Source organism: Diuraphis noxia, unplaced genomic scaffold (genome assembly GCF_037042655.1).
Source record: "Diuraphis noxia isolate RWA-SAM2 unplaced genomic scaffold, SU_Dnox_SAM2 contig0003, whole genome shotgun sequence".
Classification (NCBI taxonomy): Eukaryota; Metazoa; Arthropoda; class Insecta; order Hemiptera; family Aphididae; genus Diuraphis; species Diuraphis noxia.
The window spans coordinates 65,464,874-65,483,715 of record NW_028301713.1 but is presented as its reverse complement, the minus strand read 5'-3'; the positions used below and the strand labels follow the sequence as shown (position 1 = coordinate 65,483,715).

Here is an 18,842-nt window from a genome sequence, read left to right as displayed (position 1 = left end):
CAGATATTTTTATTTTTTTCAATAATGTGACATATGTTTTTTTGGTAGTTTGGGATAACAATGCATTCTAGCATTATGAATATTTCTTGTTATAATTTTAAATTCGGAAAAAATCAAATCTTCATCGTTATAGTGTATTAGATATTTCTTTTCTTATTATTTTTTATGGTCTTTCAACTATGGAGTCTAAACCTTTACTTTTGCAAGAATTACTTATTTATTTTGCCGCTTTAAAGTTTAATCACTTGCATGACTAACTTACACGTATACCTTTTTTTTTCGTGTAGGAACTTACACATCGCATATGTAGGAATTAACGTATGTAATTGTCTATCTATTACTCTCGTGTAGGAACTTACGATTCCCCGAATCACCGAGTAGCAGATAATTGAATCACTTTTATAGTTTTATGAAAAATCTTGTCGTTTTTATGGTATATATATTTATTGTAAACGAAAAACCTGAATAGGAATTTTTATTTCATTTCATTTAATTTCAGGCTAATATGAAGATTGAATTAGTAGACTGTCAAGTACAATCAAAAGTATATAACTTCTTTAATGTTTTTAAAACGTATTTATTTAATTTTAATTTTATTTCAAGCATAAATATATACCTAAATATAGAACTATTAAATAAAAAATTTAAAAATAAATTATTAAACAAGCAATTGTATTAAAAGATTAAATTATGAAAAAAATGTTGCAAAATATTTAGAAGATAATAGAATCAAAATAACCTGCAAATTAAAGGAAAGTGATCATATTAAGCGGAACCCACTGTATTATTGTTGACTGATGACTATAATATTGCAGTAGTATCGTACCTAGGGATCCCAGATTTATTAGGTACTTATTTGTTCTTTATATCTCTGAAAGTCTGAGGGTTTAATAAAAAATCTTTTGTTTTTCACTTAGGTATAGGTTGGGTCTATGGTAGAAAATCGGATCTAGTCGGTTGTTTAAGGAACTCAAAAGTAAAAATTTCTCAATTACTTTCAAAATAATCTGGTAAAATAAAAAATAAAATAAGGAAATGCTGGATATTTCACGTAAATCAAATTTTTGACGATTTTGCTTAAAAAGCTAGAACTTTTAATACATGGCGCCTTGTAAGTTGTACCTAACACGGTCAAATAGTATCGAAAATACATCACAATTTTTATTTATAAACCTTTACCTAAGGCTTAAATTCAAAATGTTGACGAAAATCATCAAATTTATCACGAGTAAAATATTTCGTAAATTTTCGTATCAAGTTTTTTATTTGAATATCGAATAAGTCTTGAAAATATAGGAACCTATAATACGAGATTCATCATAAGTGTTTTACAGAAATTTAAAAAAACTTTAACATAAAACAATGGGTAATTTTTTACGAGTTATCGGAGTTCAAAATTTGCCATTAGAATAAATTATAACTACCTACCACTCGTCCGTAGACATTGCAATTTTTTTTCTTTTGGCTAATTAAAATTCTTTAATTCATGTCAAGACTCAAGACTCTAGCTACTAGGTATTTACTTGCCTATTTTCACCGTTCTACGGTTAATATCAGTACTCGGTATCAGGGTCGTTATTAAGGAGAGGACGAGGAGGCTAACATTTTATATTTGGTAGTGTAGGTAGGTAGGTTACTGACGTTACTGTATGAGGCTTACAGATTTTGCTAAAAACTTATAATCTCCCCCTGCCAAGACTACAAATTCCTAATTGCGCCACTTTTTGATGTTCATCTGCATTTATAAATTAATAACACATTTAACAGCTAAAGACATATAGTAACAATAAATTGTAATAATAAGAAAACTAATCAGGTAGGTACTATAATATATTATTATAGTGTAAGGTATATTGGTATATACAATATTTTTGGCTAAAATCAGTTGAACTTATTTACCTATTGTATTACTAATAAAAAATTATATTACATTGCTAGTGTTAAGTAATATACTAGTATAAACAGTATACAGTAAACTCTCGATATTTTAAATATTCGAATATTCGAAACTTTCTGTAATTCAAAGTAATTGTATGTTCCCTTGAAATTCTCGCAGTTATTCGAATAAAAACAATATATTTAGTTTCACTCGGTAATTCGTAATACAATGTTAGGGAATACTAGCCATCAACACGCGACAATTCGAACGTCAACGCTTGGCAATTCGAAGTGTATTCACCAAAATATATTTCTTATAATCTTACCGTTAATAATTTACTTTAAAGCTTAAACCTGTGTAAAAATGTAACTTATTATCTCTCACAACTATCAAATTATTATCGTAGGTGGGAACTTTTTTTTTATAACTAGGTAATTTGAATTATTTTATTTGCCTTCTTAATATTTCGAACCACTCAGCTATTTGAAATTTTTCTAGTTTCACAAAAATTCTAATTATCGAGTTAATTGTACTATAGTATTATACCAGTATGTATACATTTGCAAATTTTTGCTTTTTCCTCAAATACGTTATTTTGAGTAAGGACTTATTTTCAATTTTTAAAGACCACTATTTTTTCAAACATAAAAAATAAAAAAATTAACGTTTTAGTATCTAAAAGTTTATATATTTAAGTATTAAATCAAATTATTTATCCATAATATGAGTTAGAATATAATTTATTTTTTTAAGATTTTAATTTGCATAAATTAAATAATTGGATGCCAAAACTAAAAATAAGTCAATATAAAATCAAGGAAATTATTTTGTAAACTATGGAATAACGTAAAAGTTAATTATTTAAGGAAGTTTTTGCACTTTTTGCAACATTTCACTTACGAGTATGTTTTATAAACAAATTGTGCACAAAAATCATAAACAAGTCTAAAAAATATGTATTTACAAAACAACAATAAAACCTGACTAAAAAATAAAGTAAGTTGTATGGTATGATATTATATGAGTAAATTTGTTGCATTTTGTAAGAAGTTTAAACTACGTAGTCCAAATATTTTGAAAATTATATAATATATCGCAAATAATAGTAAACACAATTGTAAAAAGTATCAAGTCCCTTCAAATAATATTTTTGAAGTATAACAAAATAAATTACTTTAATTTATTGTATATATCCTATGGATACAAAAGATGAAGTCATAAAAAAAAAATAAATACAACCACAGCTAATTTTTAGGACACATTTAGAAACTGTGTTAGTAGATTAAATCTTGAAGTATCCTCAAATATTATATTTTTAAATAATTGGGGTTATTTATGGAATTAAGGTTATTTGACCAATTATAATGCAACATTTTTTACCAATTACAAATGTTTCTTTTTTAAAAGGCTTACATTTTTTTCAAAAAATTTCAACTGAAAAACTTCTGATTATATAATAACAGAGATAAACATGATGTGCTAAGACTAAAATGTTTTATGTAACGCATTTGTAAGACAAATATAACAAATATATGTATCGCTTCCAATAAATAAAGGTTTTTAGTAGGTGGATGATGAAAGATGGTCAGACACACAGAGGAAATTCTTCATACCTTATAAGATTAATGTTGTACTTTGAGTAATTAAAATAATATACAATAATAGAATAATATTATTAAACAACCAAGGATAATTAAGTTAATATCATAATCACATAATAAGTTTATTTGGAAAAAACATCAAAAGAATTTTGCTTAATTATATTATTATACATATGGTTGAAAATTGAAATAAATAACACCGATTTGAAATATTAATAAATAATATTTAATTGTAAATTTTAAATATTTCATATTTTATAGAATAAAAATGTATTCTATACGAATTTCAATCAATAGAAAAGTTGAACAGATATAAGGTCTATGGTTTTATATACTTAAAATAACTGTATGAATATTAATGAAGAGGAAAATAATAACTATTTGTTTAAAACTGTTAATAATTATTACGGTTATCTCGTCGTTGTCTGTTCCAATCCTGTCCACCATGGCCACCATGACCGCCATGTCCACCATGCCCACCATGGCCGCCGTGCCCACCATGTCCTCCATGTCCACCACCACCTTGTCGACCAAAGTTTTGTCTGTATTGTCCTTGATTTTGATTACCTCCCCTTGGGAAAAAGTTTCCTAAAGAAAAAATTAATAACAAATGTAATAACTTCAAATTTTCATAAAATTATGTTTATGTATTTGTTTTACTTTACCTTGCTTCATTTCGAAAATCCTTTCATTGGAATCTACAAAGTTATTAACTTTATCGGCCAGTTGCAGGGCAAGTGATTGTAACCTACTAGGTTCACTACGATGCATTACAACCGTTTGGGTAGGATCATCAAGAGAAGCCATTAACTCTTCATTAATTATCATTTTAGATATGATTGAATGAGTGGTGCTTTTTGGGAGTTCAAACATTTCAGATAGTGTCTTCATTGAAATAGAGTTATAAACATGAGAATAAGTAAACAAGTAAGTGCGTAAGGATTCTTCTTTTATCAAACGTTCTAACATATCTCTGACTCTATCACTTTCATAGAACAATTCCCATACCTGTTAACAGAGTAAATAATTTAATAAAAAATTAAAATAAAACTAACTTTTTATCAACCTTAGCATTCATTTTTTCATTGATTATGAAATTACGGGAGGCAGACCAATTTCCATTCCTCATTGCTTTACTAGCAGCGACAACATGTTCCCTCATAGATTCTGGAGGACCAACTAAAGACTGTCGCTCACTTGAACGCAGTTGTTGATAAAACGTTTTGGAAATCATACGCCGACGAGCATCAAATTCATGAGCTAGATTACAATTTTAGTATGCAATTAAGAAATATTTTAACATATAATGTTTATTTCATATTATTTATAATTAATTCAATTTACCAGCCATGTATGGAATTTCAATGAGCATTGCTGATACCAGATACACACATTCTAAGAGTTCTAAATTAATATGCATATGGAACGGCATTTGTCTTTGTTTTTCCACTTTTTCTTGTTCTTTGCTACGTTCATGTTGTCTCTTTAATTAAATAATATTTTAACATTAGTATCAAATGATTAACTATAATTATCAAAGAAACTATTAAGTATTTACTTGAGGTAGTAATCCTTGGGCTAACAATTCTTTCACTTTACCAGTCATCATTAAATCAACCAGACAGTTGTGAGCATCTTTAATGTTGCCTTGGCGGAATGCACACAAGCCAATATGTGCCATGGTACGATTGTAAAGAATCTGTATTTAATTTATGTAATGTAATTTAATAATATCAATAGTATGTTATATAGATATATATGAGTTAGGTTAGTTCTTAACTTTGACAAAATACTTGAATACATTTTGAAAACTTGAATAAACTCAATCCCATTTTTCTCATAGTATCAAAAATAAGTACATGGCTTAACTAATTTTAAATTTTATACTCAAATAAACTAAAAAGTTTTAAGGAAAAATAAATATCTTTAAACCCAATACTCAATTTTTGTCCAAATCAATGAAACACTCAACAAATTCAATTTGGCGATGCGTTTAAGAATCATTGCAACATTTTAACAAAGAGCCATATCCATTAGATAAAATATAATTATAGTATAACATACACACATATATACATGATAGTATAGTATAGTATAGTATAGATAATATCCAGTCTAAAAATATGATTTTGCTCGTTTGTTCACTATTGTTACCTTAAATTAAGAAATTTATAAAAAAAAACTATATTTATGACACAACATTGAAACATACTATAAAATAATGGGATAAAGCATTGATTGTTCATAACAAAAGAACATATTAGTATAAAGCTGGTTGAAATCTAGCTACAACATACAGGGTGTTCCACGGAGCTCTGACAAATGAAATAACTTTTGTTTAATATTTTTTACAAATTTCTTTTAAATAAAATTCATATAGACACTTGCGCTACATTTTTAGAATACATTTTTTTTTTTTTTAATACTGAAAATAAAAAACTTAAAAATTGATAATTTTTTTTTTAAATATTCAATATAGCCGATTTGTAAATCTGATTTTCAGAAAAATGTATATGTTAAAAACAGTTATTTAAGTAAAATAGCTGATTTTTTACAATTCTTTTAAATATCAATATTATTTAATCAATAATTGGGTGATCATTGTACTAATGGTTTATTGAGCTTATTCACCAAATAATATTATTATAATAAAATATTAGATACAATAAAAAGTTAAGTTAGATTTTAACATGAACCTATAAAATATTTTTAACAAAAACTAGATTGTAATTTACTTAATGAAAACATTGATATTTAAATTTTTTTTTAAAAATCACTAATTTGACTTAAATAAGTGTTTTTACCATATACATTTTTCCGAAAATCAGATTTACAAATTGGTTATATTGAATATTTCGAAAACTTTTTTTATCAATTTTTAAGTTTTTTATTTTCAGTATTAAAAAATTAAAAATGTAGCACAAGTGCCTATATGAATTATATTTAAAAGAAATTTGTAAAAAATATTGATTAGAACAAAACTTATTTCATTTGTCAGACTTTCGTGAGACACTCTGTATGTGTCATACATAAACTAATACATCATTAATAGAACGCTTGCAATTTCTGTTAACTATAGACATTTACAAATGCCTTACAATTATGGAAATTTATAAATAATAAACAATTTCAAAATCTTAGGACACTAGGGTAATAATTTTCAAAAACCCTATGAAGACAGAAGAATGAGTTTTCAAATAATGGACTCTAGTAGTTGTCAAAAAAAAAATGCACGCCCAACTCTAATATTTATTTTATATATACCTGAGTGGCAGGATCAGAGTGTTGAATGGTTTCTTGTAAATGAGACATAAGTACCAAATCTCTTGCTTGAAACCAATTATCGTGTAAGGCATGATGATATACATGACATAAAATTGCCCTTGTTCTCAAACGATCTGTAGAATCTTTATCATAAATGTATTTGCATAAATTTTCCATTATCTGAACATTTGTTTTATGTGATGCAAGAATTTCTCCCTAAAATTAATATACAGTAAAATTAAAATTAAATTAAATTAAAATAGTACAAATTAATTATTTATTAAAAATATTATACAAAATAACCCACAAGTTAATATTGACTACACTATACAGTAATAAACCAATCATCATTCATGAATAACAAGAATTTAATTAAAATGGGGTTTTTACAATTTTGAAAATAAAAAAATATCTTGACTAATTCAGCACACTAATTTGTTAATTTTTTTTATATTTTTACCTTCTTTTGCTTTAATACAAGTGGATCAAATTTGTAGTAGAGATGATCGATTTTACGCATATAGATACGACAGACTTCAGGCTCAATATTTTGGTGTTCCAGAAACAGTTGAACCTTATCAATGATGTCACATACACGTTTTTCATCCTTCAATCTATATGTTTTTAATTAATTTTACAAAGCTAAAAAAAATTGAAAGAAATACAAAATACTGACCTTTGTACATAATCATTGCTATGAGGATCACATTCTTTCAAAAGTTTTGTGAATTCCTCATCTAATCGTTCGACAATTGTAAGCACACATCCACGTACTCTAAAAGTTGGCTTATCTAATGTCTCAGCATCTTCTGCTACCGATTCTCCGATAAAAATTGTGTCTTTAGCAGGGAGAATTAGGTCCAATAGTTCAACTATACAATCCAATAATCTAAAAAAAATTAATGATATATCAATATTCAACAATAAATATATTAGTTATAAAATGATTAACATACTTGCTCCAAATTTCTGGCTTCATAGCATCAGATACTTTAGGATTGTAATCAAAAATAGAAGAAATAATTGACATTTTTATTTTTACTCTTAAACCTAGTCCTAAATTATGCGCTTCTGATATCAATAACAACTCATGTAACAGTTCAATTTGTTCTCTTCGATCTGTACGTTTCTTTCCACGGGCAGCAATTACTTCTGTTAATTTACGTAAAACAGCCTCTGGAGTAATTTCTGCATCTTTTGCAAACATTTTTGGTTTTTCCTAGGTGATAACAAATTTAATTAATAAATAATAAAAAAATTTAATAGGTGATATAATTTATTATAATTAATTTCAACTTACAGATGGGATAGCTACTCCTCCTTTAACTTTTTGCCACTCAGAATCACTTCCATCTTCTTCTTCTCGCTTAAGTTTTTTAGGTTTTTCCTTGCGCTCCTTTTTCTTTTCTTTCTTTTCATCATCATCTTTATCGGTTGATCTGGAATCATGATGTTATGATGTAAGAACAGAAATAGTTATGAGCATTTTATCATAATCGAAATAAACTTACTTTTTCAAAAATCGTTCTCTTATACTTTGATATTGGCCTTCATCTTCACTACTTGAAGAAGAGCTTTCAGAGTCACTGCCCCAATCAAAAGAATCATCACTGTCAGAATCACCGCCAGTTTTTGGTACCTAAATTATAAATAAGTATACTATATTTTATTTAAAAATAAAATAGTAAAATCCTAACCTTGGGTATTTTTTCTTCAGTTTTCTTGAAAGACGCAGCTGGAGCTTCATCTTCACTTTTACTTTCATCGGAATCTACATCTTCATCTTCTTTTTGATCTTCTTCTTGGTCTGGGAGATCAGGATTTTCTCGGAATTTAGCTAAATCACTCTCAAAATCTTTTACATACTTCCTAAATTTTTGTCTCAAGGAAGCTAAACTTTTAGAATTATTTTTTGATAAATTTTTGCGTCCTACTCGATCATCCCAGACATCATTAATAAAATCTTCCATTTCAACTAAACATCGAACAAAAAAACGTGGAGCTATTCCATTTTCTTCTTTCAATATAACTGCGTTGAATGCTTTAGTGTATGCACGGGTTAGTTCCTCAAAACCTACAAACAGGTAAATTTATACTAAGGTTCTTAGTTTTGAAGCTTATATCAACTTACTGGTCAGTAAGCTACTCATATCTTTGATTTTTTTATGATTTCTGATCTGTTTAATTGTCATTGTCAACTCTTCATATCGCTTTTCTTTTAATGACCGTACAATACGTTTTGTGTCTTCTTCATCATCACTGAACTACAATTAAAGAACAATATTTGTTAAATTACTTAAGGTTTATACGTACAATTAATTTTTACTTTAATTGTTTAGTTTAGCTGTAGAAAATTGAATACACCATAGTAAATTATTTACATAGTAAATTTAAGTTTAACACATACGTAATATTATTAAATAAGTAATTTAAAAAAAAAAAAATAAGATACTTTAAACCTTTAAAGTTTAAAGAAACATAAAAAATATATCTACATGAAATTTTTAATCTATAAGTAAAGCAATAAAAGAAAGAAAACATTTAGGTATTAAACAAAACCAACAAAGTAATGTTTTTAGATACAATTGATGAACTTCAAATTTGTAGTAATTATCAATAAATAGGAATTACATAACAATAGCTTTCATGAAATGAATTCCTTATGAATTCTTTCCGAAACAAGATATAACAGCAGTATCGTTGAACCTTTTTTAAGCCACTGGAGTAAATCTTGTTTGAGAGTACTACCTACCCACCTCTGATGGATAAAAGGGGGCACCTTTTTCAAAAAATACTAGATTAAAATTTAAACTTTAAATTGTAAGGGAAATATATATTATTCATACTATTTAGTATTTATCCTATATAATGAAACAAAATCAGTCACTCACGACCCACCACCTAAAAATGTCCTGGGGTATTTACCCCACTTGCCATATGTATTTGGTGCCATTGTGTAACAGAATAAAATAGTACCTAATAGATATAATACATAAAATATATTTCATACCACTTGATGCTCAACATTGTAATAGAAAAAATTATGTATACATTTAGGATAAGTTTTTATTATGAATTATATAGAAAGATAATTGGTATACTAGATTTAAATAAAATTTAAAATTATATCTGTGAACAACCAATTATTACCTAGCATTAACTAAAATGAAGATATTTATTTTTTTTTTAAGCTAAGATTAACGATTATTTTGAAAATGGTAAAATATATAATACTTTTAAGCTTATAAGTGATATTTTGATATCAAATCTCAATATTAAAATTGTATTTTAGTTCAAAGATAAATATTTTACATAAACTAATGAACCCAATCTTAGATGACCCTATTTAAGAAAATAGAAAGTTTCTAATGAATGTGATGTAAAAATGTAGATATTTACGTTTAAATTAATAGTGTATAATAAATTTGATCAACTAGTAGAACGTACCTATGACATTTAGAAATATATTTTAGTCTAGAATGAGTAACCGTTACAATAACAAATTTTGAGGTCTGTACCCAAAACATTATTACAATAATTTAAATTAATATTTATTAGTATAATATAAATTTAGTATTCAACGTAGTATTCAATATTTATGAAAGTTACTTACGGTGAAATTCGCCGTTGGTTGGCGGATAACCTGCTCTTCTTCGGACGATGTATCGGACTCGGAATCCGAGCCGGTTGCAAAGAATCTACTCATATTTGATAGCTAGTAAATCTGAAAAGCAATTCACCACAAATAATATATACGGCAACAGTTTTAAATAAACACAAATAAAATGTAAAATACCTAGATGTACCAAAAACGGCAAAAACGTGGAGCCTGAAAGACACCCAGGCAAAATAGCAACTTGCAAGTATAGACGTATAATGATTAAATATTGCAGTAGTGGGGTCCGGTCACTAGCGGTGAGGCATGAGCGTGGATGCGATGCGGCGATGTTGATAAACAATATCACACCACGCCACGTCACAGTGTAGCCAAATTAAAATATCAGTCTGTGAAGGTGTGAAAATGATCTCAAGTTTTTACCGCCATCACCTTTTTTCATGAAAAATTATAAAAATGTTGGTGATAAAAATTGTCGTGTAATTCTATTTCTAATTTACAGATTTTTTGGTCCTATGTATTTTTCAACACTGAATCCGATGGTACAAACGGAAACTGACGCAGATCATTAATTTTGTAGTTATAACCATTCAAAGTTTTAAGTTTTATTTAAATAGCTTATATGGCTATAATAAATCGTCAGCTAAGATATAATACCACGTAAGTAAATAACATTCATTTTCAGGAGACACATATTTGTGTTTATGAAATCAATTTTTGTAGTTATTTTAGCCTATGTTTGAAATAATATGTTTAGAAAATGTGTTTCATTAATCTATAATATAGTTTTAAATGTTTTAATTATAATTCGTTTTTTAAATGTTGAGCGAATGTTGAATTTCCGCTGGACATTTTTTTTGTGATAAAGTTTGAAAAACTTGGAAAGAATCTTGAATTAAATTTTCAAATCTTATATTTAAAAAGAAAATTTTTAATGAATTTCTAGCTTAAAATAATTTGCTATTTGCTGTGATTTTTACGTATTTTGTTAAAATTCAGAATGCTTATAAAAAAAAAGTTGTAACTATGAATTTATTTTATTTTTCAACTGCTATTGTAACAATATGTTTGGAACCTTGTATTAAACTTTCAAGCTTTTCTACCCAACAAATCAATTTTTTCGATATTAATTTAAAAAAAACTAATAATGATCAAAAATTGCATGGTGGGTAGAATATACTTAGATAAACATTCGGTGAAAATTTCATCAATCTATGGTAATTTTTCTTAAAGTTAAATTAAAAACCAAAATCGATTTTGTCGAAAACTGATTGGGCGTAAAAATTCTTATTTTCCATTCATTCTAAGTTTGTTTATCCCGATTCTTCAGAAAAATATTGTGAATATTTTACTTTTGACCCCCCAAAGTACCAACTAGATTCACTTTCTGATCGAACGAGGTGCTGAAGTCAAAAATCGAAGCACTTTTACTGCCCCAAAACGCGATGACAGTCCAAAAAAAAAAAAAAAAACACACGTCATGTAAAATCAATACATTCCTTTTTACAAGTGTTTAAATTTCAAGTTTTTACAACATTGGATACTTAATCGATTGCTCTTGTAGTGATATTCAAAAACAAATAATTATAGAAACTTGAAATTTACACCACATGTATATTTTATCAATTCCTATACTTGATAATATTTTCAAAATATTTCAACTCACTTTTAAGTTATTTATAGAAGTTTGAAATTTGAAATTTTTTTTAATTTTCTTGTAATTGGCGGCCTGGGAACAGATTAGTTGGTCGGCTAAATAAAAAAGGGCCCCTCTATTTAGGTACAATCATGAAGACGTGGGGCCTTGAGCATATTTTTTCAATAAATTCAAAGGGGGCCCAGTTGGCGACCTAACCAGCCTTGGGCCAGAGTTAATTTAGGGTGGGCCAGATACAGGTTCACCCTCGCACAACCATGCTGACGAAGAGCCTGTAAATACAATTACCACGGTCATAATCATTAATCATGAACAAAAGGCAAAGGTTGATTTACGCGGGATTTGATAAAATCTGAGCTGTTATCATTTGTTATCAAAATCGGGAAAACTGTACCCGAAATGATAAGTTTTCACACATGCGCAAACCGCGCTTGGGCACATGTTCTAATATATTATAGATATTAGATACGCCATTACCCGGCGACCGGGCCCTCCAGCCAGTAGCCACAGCGAAACCAATAAATAGCATTGTCTATTAGGTACACCGCACACCACACCACAATGGATCTGTTGAGCAGACAAGGACTGAGGACAGACGGTCGGAGGTCCGGTGAGTTGCGCAGGATACGATGCAAGATGGGTGTATTCAATCAACCGGATGGCAGCGCATACTTGGAACAGGGCAACACTAAAGTTGTCGCGGCCATCTACGGACCGCACGAGGTACATATTTTGATTGGTAACTGTTACGATTGTTCATAGTTCCACGTTCTGCCTTAGTTGATTGGCGTTCGAAAAACACTTGTGCTCGACCCAGACATGTCCAAATGTTTAGAATTACTGACATTACCTTTTTTACAATTGAGATCTTCGTTTGGAATGATTCAGTAATTTGTGTTTAGATTCGAACCAATCGGTCTAAAGCACCCAACGACAGTGCTGTGATCAACTGTCAGTATAGTATGGCCACGTTCAGCAGGAGTGAACGGAAACGTCGACCGAGAGATAATAAATCAGCTGAGCTTACATTGCATCTCAAACAAGCTATGGCCACTGCAATCAAAACTGATCTTTATCCTAAATCTCAGATTGATATTTTTGTCCAGGTAATTGTTAGGCACTTGATTAATATTTAAGTTTAAAATTAAATTAGATTAGATTATTGCTAGTGCTATGATACAGTCAAATATTAAGGCTGTAATACCTAATGAATTCTTAAAAAAACATTAGGGCTTGGATTTGTGTGTAAGCATAATATAGACTTATCACTAGATTCTCATTGTCATTAAGTATTAATCTTTGCTTATTCCATATACTTAAATTGATTAAATTTTTAGATTTCTTGTTGTAAATTTTTTATGTCTTGTTCTCTATTAATTTATTACTTAATTATTGAATAGACAAAATTGTTTAATTATCATTTTTTATTCTTTTTGGTTGTAATTTATTCAATTTCAGGTGGTATGTAGGTTGTGTAACAATTGCCAATTATTAAAATTAATGCACACCAAAATATGTACTATGAATCGTGTTTGAGAATTGCCATGTACATTATAGATATTTTATTCATTTTAGGTTTTACAATCAGATGGTGGAAATTATAGTGTATGTGTTAATGCAGCTACATTAGCTCTAATAGATGCTGGAATTGCCATGGATGAATTTGTGATCTCGTGTACAGCAAGTTTAGCTAACGGAGAAACGCCACTAGTGGACATTAGTCATCTTGAAGAAACAATGGGTGGACCCAGTCTGACTGTAGCAATATTACCAATTTCTGGAAAGGTATACACATTTGTTTTATTATCAACTGTATTATTGTTATTGGACATATTTTATGAATTTAAACTCTAGATTGCTATGTTAGAAACGTCACAAAGAATTCACATCAATCATTTAGAACCTGTATTAACCGAAGCTGTTCGAGGATGTCGCTTCATATATGAGAATTTGAATAAAATCATAAAGAAGCATTATGAAGAGATCGGTGGTGCTTCAAATTGGGGAACTGAGGAGTACAATATTTAATTTAAAAATAACATGTCAACATTAACTTGCTAATTGTTATATATTTTTGTATAATTTATATTGTATGTAAAAATATGTGTATAATAATTTTTTTCTTTATGACAATAGTTACTTTTTTATCAAAAAATAAAACAGTTTTATGTTAAAATGTGTTATACATTTTTTTTGTTCTATTCAACTTTTAAAATATTTAAATATAAGTCATTGTTCATTTATAACTTTAATTTAATATGAGTATTTTTGAATTAAATTTATATTGAAGAGAAAAAAGCTTATAATTAATGGTAATTAAAATATTGCTGTCCAAAAATTACATATTTTGTTACTGTTATTTAATTTTATAATTTATTTAAACTAGAAGGGACTTATTTTATATGCACCCATTACCCGATGCAGTTAAAATAAGTTTAGGTAAAATTAAGGTATGCTATAGAGGTTATAAGTTGTTGCTTACAATTAAAAGAGTTATAAAAAGTTTTTAGATGATTACTAAAATCAATTCAAATAAGATAAAGTATAATGCAGGGGTGACCACAACGAGGCTCGCGAGCCGCATGCGGCTTCCGAGTGAGTCTCGTATGACTCTTGAAAGTTAAAACTAAGCTTGGAGTAAAATTAATTTGTATTACAATATATATAAAAAACACTCCTCAAAAGTAAAATCCCATTTCTTAATACCTACTATCTTACTACCTGAACAATTATGCTCTGGGTAGTGTAAAAAATGAATGTTGCTTTATTGATTATAAAATCAAAAATATATTTTCGTTTTATATAAACATACCTGCCTATCTTAACAAAGTGGCTCAATTCAAAATAGCTTCATAAATATGCGGCTCCCAAAATAAAGGTTAGTGGCCACCCCTGGTATAATGTATTTACAACAAGAAAAATGTTATTTTCTTTGATGTTTATAATTTATATTTATATTACTTTTTTTCAATTTGAATACAATTTTTTTAATAAGCTTCATTAAAAAAAAAAAAAAAAAAACAATGTTAATTAGTCTATCATTAGTCATTATTATTTTAACATCTAAGATATTTAATTTTTTTATAAATATTTGATAACACCATAAGCGTGCGCACAAGGGAGGGAGGAGAGGCACCTGTCTCCCCTGTTAGATTTTCTGCTTCAGCAAGATCTTATATTATATCTACCAATTTTTGATAACATTTAAATAATTGTATGTATATGTTCAATATTCATTATTGGTATACTGGTATCTACACTATGGAATTTTAATAAAACATAATAGTATCATACTTACTTATTTTAAAAGTTTTTCAAATTATGTTTTCTTATTTATTAATTTTTTTTCATTATGTATTTTGAATTATTTTTTATTATAACTCCTTGATAGATATGAAAGATATTATTAATAGAAAGAACTTATTAAAAGCTTTTTTGATAATTTTATGTTTAATCTAACTTTTAACCGCATAGAACAACATCATGATTTAATAGAACCATTGAACCATATACTTCATTTTATGTGAGGATTAATTTAAATTATCGTTGCCTCACATCAGGGTATTAACTGGGAAAAATGGGGGGGGATTGGATTCTAGATCCAAGGTATTGCCTCCCCTGTCAAGAAGACCTGCGCATGCTTATGGATAACACTGAGTAACATTGGTCGCTTTTATGAGTATTGAGTATGTTTATGTCACTAAAAAAACAGAGGTGTTCCCTGTGTTTGTGGAACATGATTTTTTGAACTTTTTAAAATTGGACAAATACTACCTTACACATTTATAATACAATAGGTACCTACATTTTATTTTTGAAATAATAGGAATATAATTAGCTAATATAGTATAAAACTAAAATATCCTAGATCTGCAAACCGTCTTTGCTCAGGACCGTTTTTTGTTTACAATGTTATTATATCATTGAATTCAAATTTAATACCATTCATTCTTGTAACTTACTGTACAGCAGAGCGACATCCACTTACTCACCCGCTTTTATATCATTGAACTCAAATTTAACACATTCATTACAGCAACCCACCATCCACATAACACCTATTGTACGACAGATTGGTACCCACTTGATCACTTATATTGTATTAGTGTGGGAGGCACTACCCCGCGATTCATCTTAGAAACAATGAATATAAACCTATAAATTCCTGCCGAACTAAGATTGAAAAAACATAAATATTTGTAGGTACTAATGCACTAATGCACTATATTATAATGAATAATAATGTATATTAAATATATATTATAAAACTCAAAAAGCATATTCTTTAACTGAAATACGTACTAAAACCAGGCGCGTCATTTCAGGTTTTTTTTCGGGTGTGCGAAGTTTCAAGCAGGCCATTTTGAAATTTCACCAGGCCATATAAAAATAGATTAGATTTACATACGTATATGTATATTATCCTGCATTCAATTATTTCCATACATTATTATAGACCGGTTATTACAATTTGATATTATATAAATAATTGTGCATTCGTGGCTCGTGCATTATTTTAGGCTTCAGCAAGGCGCAGGCCAATTGTAACATTCTAAGTAAGGGGTGCAACTGCACCCCCCCCCCCCCCCCCCCCCACCCAAATGACGCCCCTGAGTCTAAAACTTTGATTAAGTTAAGAAATTCTGGTACGATATAACATATCGTTATCATATAAGATGATATTTAATGCAACACCCGTTAGCCCGTGATTCTTCTTGGCTCCCAGTAATCATACTTTTACCAATTTTACCGTAAAGCATATTATATATTTTTACGGCGCTTTGGGTATGCAGTTTACGGTCATGTTTTTCATCATAATATGCATCAGGCACTTATTACTTATTATTTTATTAGGTACTACATTAATCTTGCATAATATTGTTTATTAATATTATAATACTATGATAAAACTTTTATTTATATGTTCATATTTAAATTATATTGTACATTATTATAATTGTTATAATCCTTTATTTGATTCAAATTGTCAATAATCCCTTATTTTCCAAAGAATTTCAGGTAATTATTCATAAAATATAATTATCTTGGTCGCCTAATACATTTGTGTTGAATTAATCTAAACATTATAAACAAACAATAAACCTAATATGTAAGATTCAATTAGCATTTTGTAATTTTTTTTAAAAACGTATTTAATTATTAAAATGTTTTTTCTCCTTTATAAATACTTACTATAAAATGCTGGAAGCCTTCCTTTTCTGTAATTAATGTTATTTCGTTATTTTGTCATTTGTCACTTACTAATTATACCATTGTGTAGATTGTAAATTCACTATTTTTAATAATAAAAAAAAAAAAGTATCTAATAACCATTTTACTAGCCTATACCTATAATGTAATGGTATTGAATTTTTTAATATAATTGCATTAATTGATTCATATTTATAACATTTTAGGAAAGTATAATTCAATAATATATTTTAGATTTAAAAATAAAATAGGCATGTTTCTAAATAATTTAATATTTCTAATATGTCTTATTAATTGTATTGAACCCGTATAAGTTCTTTAAGACAACATTTAATTAGTTTGTATGGCGAGTAAAAGATTTTAACGCATCAAACATTTATCAACCCTACAAGTTTTATAGTACCTATTATAAAAATGATTTCTGAATTAAAACTATGCAATCAATATTGTGTTTTAATTCAATTTGAAGACTTATCTAGGGATTCTTAACAAGTATTGTTATTATAATATGTTTGTAGTTAATTGATACCTGTTTACGCGATAGCAGGTGAGTTGATTCCCGAAACCTATTTTATGTATTAGTTGATTCCCGGGTCATTATTGGGTGTGTACGTGTTGATTCCCGGGTCATTAAGAGGTAGGTATGAGTTGATTCCTTATTTTTGTATAATCTCATTACCTACAGATACCAATTTATAAAAACAATGGGATAGAAATTTTTACCAAATTACTAAATTTTTTTATATTTTTTTACTAAATTACTAATTTTTTTTACCTAATTACTAAATATTTTTAATTATTTTTTTATAAATAATAAGTATAATATAATATGATGCAAAAATTAATTAATAAATAAAAATTGAATGATTTTCAAAATATGATAAAACTAAATAAAAAAAACATTTTTGAGAAACTTTTCAGCTAACCTCCTTGTGGCGTTTCTTGGGTTATGTTAATGGACTAAATATTTTACTAAACATTGAAAAAATATATAATGACCCGGGAATCAACTTGTCCACAGCCCATGTTTATCGGAGAAATAACAATACTGTCGTTAAATATAAATTTGTCACTGACCACTGCTATGGTTAGTCAATTTTTAATAGTCTAAATATTATGTGCTATAGGTTATCGATTAACTATCAGTTTTAATATGATACATTGTTATGCTTTTATATTAAATAATTTATTGTATTCTCGTTGAAAATGAATTTTAATCGAAATGTTAGATAGTAAAAGACAATACGCAAATAATTTGTTGACAAACAGTGAGATTCTCTGTAATAATGAGTATGGAAAAATTATGATTTTTTCGGTATAATTAATTAAAAATATAAATAGTATATATATTTATGGTCGAGGTTTTTTAAATTCAAACTATTTTGAAGATTTTTTTATACACGAAATATTATGATATTCATTTCCACGCGATAATATATTACATTTTAATGAATTTTAATTTTTTTAATTGGCCAAAGAAAACGCATCATTATATTGTAGATATTAATTGTATGATTGACAAGCAGTTTGTAAAATTACTTACCATAGGTTAGGTTAGGTTAGGTTATACTATAAATAGGTATATTATATTTATGTGTAAAATAAAAACAAATA

At 27.7% G+C, this 18,842-nt stretch overlaps 2 protein-coding genes across 3 annotated transcripts; one reads left to right on the top strand and one right to left on the bottom strand.

The window, feature by feature from the left end:
* Window positions 1-3,683: 3,683 nt before the first annotated feature.
* eIF3c (eukaryotic translation initiation factor 3 subunit c) lies at window positions 3,684-10,691 on the bottom strand. Its single transcript, XM_015512092.2, has 15 exons — window positions 10,541-10,691; window positions 10,358-10,468; window positions 8,876-9,008; window positions 8,442-8,818; window positions 8,256-8,383; window positions 8,045-8,183; window positions 7,701-7,963; window positions 7,421-7,633; window positions 7,205-7,358; window positions 6,745-6,960; window positions 5,039-5,179; window positions 4,825-4,963; window positions 4,547-4,740; window positions 4,146-4,488; window positions 3,684-4,068 (listed from the first exon to the last, which is right to left on the bottom strand). The coding sequence occupies exons 2-15, from the start codon at window positions 10,448-10,450 to the stop codon at window positions 3,875-3,877; spliced, it is 2,727 nt and encodes a 908-aa protein (XP_015367578.1). The 5' UTR covers window positions 10,451-10,468; window positions 10,541-10,691; the 3' UTR covers window positions 3,684-3,874.
* A 1,771-nt stretch (window positions 10,692-12,462) lies between these two features.
* Window positions 12,463-14,193, top strand: Ski6 (exosome complex component Ski6). Of its 2 annotated transcripts, none has more exons than XM_015512080.2 (4): window positions 12,463-12,740; window positions 12,920-13,123; window positions 13,593-13,802; window positions 13,872-14,193. In XM_015512080.2, exons 1-4 carry the CDS (start codon window positions 12,579-12,581, stop codon window positions 14,043-14,045), a joined length of 750 nt encoding a protein of 249 aa, XP_015367566.2. In that variant the 5' UTR covers window positions 12,463-12,578; the 3' UTR covers window positions 14,046-14,193. The 2 variants fall into 2 exon arrangements, with proteins under 2 accessions (XP_015367566.2, XP_089079843.1); XM_089223717.1 differs by having other exon boundaries at window positions 12,476-12,740; window positions 13,885-14,193.
* Window positions 14,194-18,842: the final 4,649 nt, after the last annotated feature.